This window comes from Physeter macrocephalus, chromosome 16, assembly GCF_002837175.3.
Source record: "Physeter macrocephalus isolate SW-GA chromosome 16, ASM283717v5, whole genome shotgun sequence".
Taxonomy (NCBI): domain Eukaryota; kingdom Metazoa; phylum Chordata; class Mammalia; order Artiodactyla; family Physeteridae; genus Physeter; species Physeter macrocephalus.
Window position 1 is genome coordinate 61,455,649 of NC_041229.1, and position 11,875 is coordinate 61,467,523.

At 41.5% G+C, this 11,875-nt stretch overlaps 1 protein-coding gene across 1 annotated transcript in view; it reads right to left on the reverse strand.

The window, feature by feature from the left end:
• Positions 1-9,778: 9,778 nt before the first annotated feature.
• Positions 9,779-11,875, reverse strand: part of FHIP1B (FHF complex subunit HOOK interacting protein 1B) — a 49,097-nt gene continuing 47,000 nt past the window's right edge. The window contains 3 exon segments of the mRNA XM_028501161.1: positions 9,779-10,235; positions 10,237-10,834; positions 11,571-11,690. Of these exon segments, the coding sequence (XP_028356962.1) occupies positions 9,833-10,235; positions 10,237-10,834; positions 11,571-11,690 (1,121 nt within the window). The 3' untranslated portion in view covers positions 9,779-9,832.

Consider the following 11,875-nt stretch of genomic DNA (forward strand, 5'->3'; position numbering starts at 1 on the left):
CGGGAGAGGCCACAACAGAGGGAGGCCCGCGTACCACAAAAAAAAAAAAAAAAAAAAAGAGAAATTATATGAGAGACCCTCACATGTAAAACATACGTAACCTCTTCCCAAATGAGGCTAAGCGAACTCTCATCTAGCCACTATATGCAGCATAGAGTCCAAGATCTCCAGGAGTATGTGGTCATCTCCATCAGGTCCTGATGTGGTTTCTCTTGGACCAGTCATCTTCCTCCTACTAGCACATGTTTAATGGTGGAGCAGAAACTGAATACCAGTCAAAAAGATTCCCAGTTGAAGGGAAACATGGAATACCTTTAGCAAGAACTTGTCAGTGGTAATTCTGGAATACTTTGGGGGCAGGCCTTGCAATACTTTTATCTCCTGACAGTAGAATAAGTTCCCTGACTAGGTTCTGGATATGACTCTGGGAGAATCTCTCCTGGCCATTGTTTTCTATGTCCCTTTTTCTGCATATGTGGGATTGTGCCTTCTTCAATGTCCCCCATTGCCTTATATGAATCAGACACTGGAGAATGTGACTTCTTTTGCAGATACTACATATGGAGACTGCTTCATGTCTGTAAAATATTAAAAATTGTTTTAATTTTTAATCAAAAGCTTTTTTAAAAGCTTAGCTCATGTTTCTTTGGCAATGAACCCTCTTGAAACTTAACAAGAATTTTCTTAGGTAAAATTTAATTTTTTTTTCCATTTTTTAATGTCTTTTTGCTTTCCCCATGCTGCTGCTTTTCTACATAATTGTGTCTACCTAAGGCTATCAGACTTTAGTAGGACAGCTATCCACATAATGTAGTCGCTTCTCAGGGCTGCTTTCTATGAGTCTTTGTTACTTAAAGGCATTCTAAATCTTTCTCTTAACCTTTGACTTCCCAAGTACTAGGAAAATTCTTCAAGGCTTTATATTTATGGCCTTTATGTATTATGATTCATTTCTGCTTGAAAACTAGCTAACTTTCTGCTAACCTCATTTATTTCTCATAATAACTTGTCAAGTGAAATCAACAATAGCAAACACACACTATTATTTTGAATTCTTTCAACCTTTTCCCTAGAATTGCCATTTAGTAGACATGTCAACTTGTTAGGTGATCTTTCTAGCACTGGATGTCAATTTTCTCATTGTCTGCAGCCTTAGTTAGAATAACCTTCCAGCTATCAAAAAATCAATTCCAATTTGTCAGTGATTTAACACAAAACAATTTTATATTTTTTAATAACATCCAGTCCAATGCAATGTGGAAGGGGAAAGCTCTCTTCCTTGAAGTCACTCAGGGTCCTAGCCTCCTCCACTGTGTGGTTCCACCATTTTCCATGGGTTCGTGTCTTCCGGTGGATTATCTGCAACTAATCAGAGGAAGAGGATAGAGCGCAGAGGGCATCAAGGAGGTTGTAAAAGCCATTGCTGGAAGAGGTGCATGCCATTCCCTTGGACAGGCTTAGTCTTATAGCCTCACACAACAGCAGGTATGTCTGAAAATGTAAATTTATTTGTGTTTACGAGGAAAAAGAATTCTGTTTGGAAAAATTAGCCTCGACTCTATCATATATATACATTGATTACCAAGCTACAATCCAACTTGTGGAGTGAGAATGGTGAGAAGTGGTAGGGGAACCTCTGGAGGTTTCTGTGATTCTCCCGGTCTCTCTGAGACACTGTCTGCCCTAGAGCCTGATCTACATCTTGTTTGCCTCTTATAGATGTTTTATTAAATAATTCACCATCTTTTATTTTAAACTCATAAGAGAGAGAGGCAAAGGGACAGTTTTAGATCCGTTTCATGTTTTCCGGTCACCCCCCATCACCTGTGGTAGGAAGGAAGAGAAGGCACCTGGTGGAACGTCGGTAAGCTGCATCTCAGGGATAGAAGTTCAATGGATGGGGTGCAGGGATTTGAATCCTTCCCCAGACCCAGTCCCCAGCCCAAGACCATCTAAATGTATTCCTGAGACCTGCCTTGCCATTCTGCCATGGTGATATCAGGAGTCCTGTATATGATTCAAGCAAGCAATGATTTTCTACTCAGCCTTTGAGTTTATGCAGTTGTCTGTCAGGAGACACTGTTGTTGGGACATAATTGGGAAGGGAGACTAGAGGAGTCAATATTCTAGGGACAAACAGACCTTGGTGGATTTCCTCAACAAAGTCACTGAATCGATTACATTTACTTGGATGTTTACAATAGAATTAAGAACTGTGTCCTGCTTGAGAAATAGGCTGAGAGTTTCCTAAGGCCTATGCTTACTCCTGTAAAAGTAAATATTGATTTGTCTGTAGATTGAGCCGAAAGGGGGATATTTATGGGTCCATGTGTCTTGCTTCCTCACGGCTGAGGTGAGAGCAGTCTCCTTGACTTCCCAGATACACTACTGACTTAAAAGGAGTCTGAGAAGTTCTGTACTATATTTATCCAGCCAACTAGTATCAGCAAGAAGATATTTCTGAGATGTTTTTTTCCTGTTGTGGGAAAATACTACCTTGCTTAGTATTATCACTTCACTTTCCTTCTGCAGCAAAGTCTTTTTTTTTTGTGGTACGCGGGCCTCTCACTGCTGTGGCCTCTCCCATTGCGGAGCACAGGCTCCGGACGCGCAGGCTCAGCGGCCATGGCTCACGGGCCCAGCCACTCCGCTGCACGTGGGATCCTCCCGGACCGGGGCACGAACCCGTGGCCCCTGCATCGGCAGGCGGACTCTCAACCACTGCGCCACCAGGGAAGGCCCAGCAAAGTCTTTTTTTCCTAGCCAAATGGATTGCTTAGTTCACCAAATAATAAATATGTTATACTGATCACTATGCCTCATTCTTCCTACTCTCCACTGAGTGACAGATTGATCAATATGCCATATACTCTTGAGAAAGAGCCTCCAGACACTCACTTTCAGTGTAAAGAGACTTGGATTTTAGGTGTGGAAGCCAGGTTTAGTATCCTGGCTGGGCTATTGCCAGCTGTATGAATTGAGCAGTTAAACTCCCCATATTTCAGTTTCATTGTCTAAAACACAGATAAAAGTAATTATTTCACTGACTTTTTAATTCAATTATGTACGTACATAAAAACATTAATTTAATATCTGTTCTTTGTTCTTTTTTATAGCCTGTCTTCCTCTTTCCCTCCCTCCCTGCCTTTTTCTTCTCTTCTTTCTTTTTTTTTTCCTCCCCCACCTTTCCCCCTTGGTAACCATAAGTTTGTTTTCTAAATCTGTGACTCTATTTCTGTTTTGTTCATTTGTACCATTTTTTGATTCCACATATAAGCAATATCATATGATATTTGTCTTTCTCTGTCTGACTTACTTCACTCAATATGACAATCTCTAGGTCCATACATGTGGCTGCAAATGGCATTATTTTGTTCTTTTTTATGGCTGAGTAAGTCCATTGTATATATGTACCACATTTCTTTATCCATTCACCCATCGATGGACATTTAGGTGGCTACCATATCCTGGCTATTGTAAATAGCGCTGCGATGAACACTGGGGTGCATGTACCTTTTCAAATTATGGTTTTCTCCAGATATATGCCCAGGAGTGGGATTGCTGGGTCATATGGTAGTTCTATATTTAGTTTTTTAAGGAACCTCCATACTGTTCTCCACAGTGGCTGTATCAATTTACATTCCCACCAACAATGTAGGAGGGTTCCCTTTTCTCCACACCCTCTCCAGCATTTATTGTTTGTAAATTTTTTGATGATGGCCATTCTGACTGGTGTGAGGTGATATCTCATTGTAGTTTTGATTTGCAGGAGATGAATGTCTTTAAAATGGATGCCTCAGCAATCAAAAGCTTAATGTTAGGCACTTACATTACAATCAAAAAAGCTAACTGTCGGGTGCTTACACTACACTGTGATTCTAGCACAAGGAATTGACCTAATACTAATATATCAGAAACCTGTTAGGTATTTGAGGGGGTTCATTGCCAAAGAAACATGAGCTTGGCTTTTAAAGAAAGCTTTTGATAAAGAATTAAAATAGTTATTGATTCTAATATTTTATAAGCAGGAAACAGGTTGCAAATATGGTACCTGCAAAAGAAGTCACATGCTCCAATGCCTGCTTCATTTAATGTCATTGGGGACATTGACGAAGGCACAACCACCTAAAAGCAGAACAAGGGGATATAGAAAACAATGGCCAGGAGACGTTGTCCCAGAGAACATAACCAGTGTCTAGTCAGGGATCTTCCCCAACTGTCAGGAGATCAAAATGTTGCGATGCCTGCCCCCAAAGTATTCCAGCATTACTATTGAAAAGTTCCTGCTAAATGTATTCCATGCTTCACTTTCAACTGGGAATCTTAATGGCTGGTACCCAGTTTCTGCTCCACCATTAAATATGTAGTGGGAGAAGGAGGATGATTGGTCCAAGAGGAACCACATCAGGATGGAGATGACCGCACACTCCTGGAGATCTTGGACTCTGTGCAGCATACAGTGACTAGATGAGAGTTTGGGTAGTCTCACTTGGGAAGAGGTTATGAACGTTTTACATGTGAGAGTCTCTCTTATGTCATTTCTCCTAAGAAATAAATATTTAGTCACCTGGCCTCTCCTCTAGGCAGCTAGATTTATGTGAGGATTCTGGTCAATGGAATGATAGAGAAAATGACGTAACTCTCTCCCAGATTGGCCCCTGAAACATCCCACACGACCCTGCACTTTCTCTCCCTTCGCTGTGTGACAGCCAGATTCAAAAGGACCTGTGGAGGTCTCAAAGGGTAATGTGGAATACCCACATATGATAGAAGCATGGGTCCCTAAATGTTGACATGAAGCAAAGCCCGCATGCATTGAAATCAGGATGTGGATGAGAAGTAAACTTATACTGTGCTAAGTTCCTGTGATATCTTTATTGTAGTAACTAACTTTACGTGTATTTACTAATTCAATATATGACGGGTTTTGATGTACACTGCCTTTGCTATCTATAATCTGAAACATGAAAAACTTCAGAAAACTACAAATCTATCTAACTGAAGTCAAAAAGTATAGCTCAATCCCTAGACAATATAATAGGACAAGTAGATTTAGTAGCAAATATGCCTAATTTCTCTCTCTTCATCCTTGTCCCTGTTAGTTGAACGACCATTAGAATTTTATCCTTTTACTCAGTTGCCTAGCCTGCAAAATTGGGACTAATGATAATTCATGGGCTATTTTGACCATAATCTCTCTGAAAGTAGTTTACCTCTTGGTAACATCTATGCTAATCACTACTGTGCTAATCACACGTAAAGCACTCAATAACTAAATTTTGGTTGCACAGATGAAGAAATAAATAAGTGTTGTTATTACATAGAGCCCTTAGCAAAATACTGCTAATATAACATCTTATTAAATATAATAATACAATATACCCTTATGAATACCTGATTCATGCTATTGATTTGACATTGTTTTTAAATGTCACTGAAAAAAAGGAAACCAGAAAAAAAAAAAGAAAAAAGGAAACCAGAGAATAAATTATATCCCTTTTATTTATTTTTTTTATTTTTTTGCGGTACACGGGCCTCTCACTGCTGTGGCCTCTCCCGTTGCGGAGCACAGGCTCCGGACGTGCAGGCTCAGCGGCCATGGCTCACGGGCCCAGCAGCTCCGCGGCATGTGGGATCTTCCCGGACCGGGGCACGAACCCGTGTCCCCTGCATCGGCAGGCGGACTCTCAACCACTGCGCCACCAGGGAAGCCCCTTATTTCTTAAATGAATCATTCAGCTCCCCACATGCTTATGAGCAGGAAGTACAGTATATTCTTCTTGAAGCTACTCACTACCACTCCCCCTGAGCGTTGGAACGCCAGTTTTTCAGAGTTGTCAGTCCCCTTTCAGAAACAAGCAGAGGTTGAGAACTAAAGTATAGCTATTCCTACTTATAGCCACAGGGCGGCAATATTGACATGTCAGCAACGAAGCGTTTCTCTACTCCTTGCAGTAATACCATCCTGTTTAGACTCCCTGGCTGCACAGCCTTGAGGTTCCACAGTCCGCCTCTGAGGTCACAGCTCTCATCCTTAACACCCGTATGCTTAGAATGTATCCCGAAGCACAGCAGAGTATCAGCTGACCGTGTACTAAGAGGCCCCCAAACTCCACTGTGGAAAACATAACATAGTTTTGTTCCCTCAGCAATATTTCGGTCTTTGTTATGGGCATTGGTCACCAGCATAGACTCCCTTTTTCCTCCAGATAATTTAATTCCAGGGAACTTGTTGCTCTCTCTTGCCACTGCATCTTGATTTAAATCTGCTCTGATCCTGAATAGCAGTGTTCAGTGGTTTCAGATCTTCTTTCTCAAAAGGCTCTGTGTTCCTCATGCAAATGTGACGAACCTGCAAACCGGGGAGTAAAGTAAGTGGCCTTGGTAGGTCACTTCTCCCCCCTTCTCATGTTCTTAGTGCACCCCTTCCAGGACAGTTGGACTACAGTCAGCCTATTGTAGCGCCGTGATTCTTCACAGATCTCAGTTAAACTGAGAAAACATCTGTATCCCACCATTTTATTTATTTTATTTTTTCTTTCAGTTTTATTGAGATATAATTGACCTACAGCACTTATAAGTTTAAGTTATACATATGTTGTGAAATGACTACCACAAGAGTTTCTTTAATATCCAACATCTCATATAGGTACCAAAAATAAGAAAAAGAAAAATGCTTTTTTCCTGTGATGAGAACTTTTAGCATCTACTCTCTTAGCAACTTTCAAATATACCTTACAGCAGCGGCTCTTTGAGTTATCCTGTTCCTTCATCCTCTTTATCTACATGTAATTCACCACAAAGCCTATCTTAGGACCACTGTGTCCCGTTCCTTGAACCACCTGCACTGGGCTTGACAATTCTGTGAGAACCTGTGGTCCTCTTAACTGGTATATTGCACAAACACTGGTATATTGCAAGTGTTCAAAATATTTGAGCTTTTAATTTCATGATTATTACTATAATTATTATCAATATAGAAGGACATTGAGATTGTTAGTATCATTAGGCAAGTGGTGTTGAAGTTGGCCCTTCTGTCCTCTGAGGGACAGGAGGAGATGGTGGTGCATAAAATTCTTCCGGCATCCATGAGATGGAGAGAATTCCTATTAAAGAATTCCTTTTTAAAAAAATGATAAATACTGAATCATACCTGTGGCTCTGCCTTGAGTAAATGAGAAGCATGTCTGAGGGCATTAAGAGCCCCTTCTTGTAGGGAAATGGATGTCATTTTTCTTTCCCACTGTTATTGAGTGTGGCTTTAGAAGAATCTGCCCCTGGAACCCACATCAGCATTGAGTAGCAGTTACTTTAATCCCCACAGAACCCTCCCCTTTGCCAATCTTGCCTCAAAGAGCCCAGTCTTGAAGGGCAGACACAACTCTGCTGTGCAGTTCCCATAGCATTAATCCCCACAGGGTGGGGCAGTTGATCTCCATTCCTGTTGCCATTCCTGTTGCCGGCTTAATGCCAAAGAAAAATGACATCCATTTCCCTACAAGAAGGGGCTCTTAATGCCCTCAGACATGCTTCTCATTTACTCAAGGCAGAGCCACAGGTATGATTCAGTATTTATCATTTTTTTAAAAAGGAATTCTTTAATAGGAATTCTCTCCATCTCATGGATGCCGGAAGAATTTTATGCACCACCATCTCCTCCTGTCCCTCAGAGGACAGAAGGGCCAACTTCAACACCACTTGCCTAATGATACTAACAATCTCAATGTCCTTCTATATTGATAATAATTATAGTAATAATCATGAAATTAAAAGCTCAAATATTTTGAACACTTGCAATATACCAGTGTTTGTGCAGCGTTAACTATAGTCATCATGCTGGACATTGCATCTTTGATACTTATTTATAACTGGAAGTTTGTACATTTATACCCCACCAACTTAAAATGCCTTCAGTTTATGCTACTTCATTCTATCCACTCAAGACAGTGTTCAAAGATCTCTACTAAGTACATTTTTTAATGCCAAATTCTTTCCCAACTATGAAAGCTGCCCCTATAGCATTGTCACATCTCTTTTTTTGTCTGCACCGGAGGACTTGATTCTGTCTCTGTCTAACTGAGAGGCATACTGTACTGCAGGGTTCTGCTATAGCTGTCCTTCATGTGGTACTAAGTTTTCAGACTCAAGCAATTGGAGCTGTGCCAATAATTAACTCTTGTCTCTCAGCCCTAGACCCTCCCATCCAAACATCTTGTGATGCTGGGACTTAGTCTATAGGACCCTTGGTCAGCCAGCTCCCTCTTAGTTTCCACCTACAGAGAGCAACAGAGAAAGACTGGAAGGTTGAAGCAGGGGAGGGGATATTTGCTCCCTCCTGTCTCTTCCTCTCATCGGTTTCCCTCAGCAATGACTCTTCCTCCTGGCAGTGGAATTGGTTTTAGCCTCCAGGATTGGTTGGTTGGTTGGTTTGTTGGTTGGGTTTTGGATTTTGTTTGGGTTTGGGTTTTGTTTGGGTTTTAGAACTCCCAGGATCAAATCAGCCCCACTGAACTCCCTAAGAGATACCAGCAGCAGGATAGAGTCCTTCCTCAGAGGTCTCAGTCCAGGCTGTAAGGGCACATTCTCGGAGGTCCTGTGACGCTAGTAGCATTCAGAGGCAGCACCCCCCCTCAGAGTTGTGAGAGTAGTTCAACGAGCCCACCGCCAACCTGCTGTCTCCTAATAACCCAATGCTTCCCAAGTATAAGGTTCTTTTTTTTTTTAATGACCAGTGTTTTTTGTTTTTGGCCACACCACGCAGCATGCGGGGTCTTAGTTCCCCGACCAGGAATCAAACCTGTGACCCCTGCAGTGGAAATGTGGAGTCCTAACCACTGGACCACCAAGGAATTCCATGTATAAGTTTCTTCCTGCAGGTACTATCTCTGTGTTACCTCAGCATCCCCCCCCCTTTTTTTTTTTTTTTGGTTTTCAAGTCTCCAATACTTATTTAATTAAGTGCTTACCTTAAATTCTTATTTAATTCAAGTGCTTACCTTAAATTCAGTGGGATTTATTTCCTCCTGACTGGACCCACTGTTACGCAGAAACCTGACACTGTGCTGTGTCTTCCCACCTTCGACTAGAGCTCTTGGGAAGAGTCAACAAATAAGACTTGACTTTCGGTTCACTGCATGTGCAGCTTAAACAAGTGGAGAAGTGGTCAACCCACTGACCTGATTTCCCAATTTTTACCCCATTGGTATCCCCCCTCCATACCCCTCTCTCAACCTGTATCTTCATTCTCTAGACTCCCTGAAGGTTGTGAGGCTGTGTAGGACATAGTAGGAGGCTGGCATTGCTTTATATTATTATGAGTGCTCTTTCCCTGTGGTCCTGCAGATGCTTTGTCAGATAGGACTCTGCCTTCTCTGAGAACCCCCTGGCTCTCAAAATAGTAGGTACAAGCAGGAAATACCTATGGACATCCAGAAGGACAAAACACAAGCAAAGGAGAGTAGGGTAGAGGCCTGGTTTCCAGCTTCAATTGCACAAGAAGGGGTATTTCTCTAGAAAGACACCAGGCTGTAGAGCCTAGATTTTAATCTCTGCTCTATCACTTCCCAGATATATGATCTCCAGCAGTTTGTTCTCTTAAAATTATATTTTTTCTGCTATGTAAAATGGAAGTAATAGTACCTACAAGAATGTTGTGAAGATTAAATTACTTCACTATAATTGCCCAGGCTCAAAGCAATTCCTCAAGAAAAATGAGTTTCCCCTTCTTGTCTACCCCATCCTGAAACAGGTAAGAATAAAGGAAGAAACCTGGGTCAGGCTTTTCTCTAGCTCATGTCTGGGCAAAATCACTGAGAAGGAAGGGGAGAGAGAATTAGAAATCTATTTTATGTATTCGCATCCCTCTCTGCAGCAATTTCTGAATTTCTTGTTTTATCTCTTTGGTTTGAACCCCATGTACAATAGGGTCCAAGGCAAGGGATATGAAGTGGCGAAGAACATTGAGCAGGCTCAGGATGTCCATGGGGATGCTCTTTCTGGCCACATTTGTCAACACCACAACCAGCTGGATGGTGCTGGACAAGAGGATGAGGATGATGTGGGAGCCACACATGCCCAGAGCCTTGACTGCAGCCCCCTCAGCCTTGAACTTGAGCCCAGCTCTTAGGATGAAGATGTAGGAGATGAAGATGAGGATGAAATCTGAGCCTAGTAAGGTCCAACCAGTTACAGATTGGTAGATTCTGTTCAGGGTGAAATTGTCACAGGAGAGCTGGACACAGGTTGGCATAGATGCAGTTCTCAATGACATTTTTCCCACAGTAGAGGAGCTGGGCAGAGAGAATGGGAATGGGTGCAGTGAGAAGGGCATTTCGTATGACAACGAAGACACTTGCCTTGGCCACAACGTGGTTAGTGATGATGGATGGGTACCTCAGTGGATGGCAGATGGCCATGTAGCAGTCATAGGCTATGACCATGAATGTGCAGGACTCCATGGCAAGGAAACTATTCATGATGAACATCTGGAGGAAACAGGCAGAGAAGCTGATGGACCTGAGGTCAAACCAGAAGATGGCCAGGACCTTGGGGATGGCAGTGAGGCAGAGCACCATATCCAGGAGGGAGAGGAGGCTGAGCAGGTAGTACATGGGCTCATGCAGAGAGACCTGCAGCTGGATGGTGATCAGGAGGGTGGCACTGGCCCCCATGGCCAGAAAGAAGAGGAGGCTGAGGGGTAGGGACAGCCAGTGCTGCCAACTCTGATAGTTAGGGAAGCAGATGAGGAGGAATTCAGAGACTGGAGCAGTGGAGTAGTTGCTGGGTGATGCCATCCAATGAATCTTCAGCTGAGAAGTCTTTTCTTGACTATTTTCTTGGGCAGATACAAGAGGTAATTTTGTTTAATTGATTTCAAGAATAACAATAGGTAGTAACCTTACAATATTAAAAATGTGCAACAAATTAATTCAGTATGGTACCAGTGTAAGAAAAGCAAAACAATAGCATAATGTAGAAGTTGCTTTCTCAATGAAAATTTTAAGGAGCACAGGACCAACTTGTCAGCTAAGCAGAAGTTTAATAACATGAGAATATGAATGGCCATTAAATTTTTTTAAAGGGTATCATTAGTGATCTGAACATGACTAATTCATTGGACTGGTGGCAATAGAAACCAGAATGAAAGGAGTTGAAGATTTCGTAAGTGAGGAAGTGTAAATAGGGAGGGCTGACTATGTAGCTAAAAGGTTCATTTCAAGCTTGTCAGTAAAGAAAAGAGCAAGACAGAAATGAAACATACTGTAGCATACCTATTTGTCTGGGGAAAGATTATGAATTCAGAAGGAAAGTAAGATAAATGAAGTAGTTAGTTCATTGAGAATGCAACTTCTATTATTATTATATAATATATTATATATTATATAATATATAATAATTCTATTATTATATATATAAACTATATATATATATATATAGTTTCTTTGTAGCCCTTTACACATAGATTTTGTACCCCTCTGTCTCCCTCCACACCACTCAAATATCTGAGGACAAATAACATGCACTTTTCATTTATACACACCAACATTCTCTAACACCTCAGAGATTCTTACCAAAAGCCTGTTGAAAAAGGTTTTTTAGTTCCTGGACCTTGGTGTTTACACTGATGGAAAATTTCAAGGAAGGAAAGTGAAAGTAGAGAATTAACCAGAGGTGCAGTGCCGAAGGGAACCCTGAGGAAGGGAAAGGAGAAGCTCTGATCAATACTACGAATGGTGGCTACATTTAAAATGGATAACCAACAAGGACCTACTGTATAGCTCAGGGAACTCTGCTCAATATTATGTAACAACCTGAATGGGAAAAGAATTTGAAAAAGAATAGATACATGTATATGCATTACTGAATCACTTTGCTG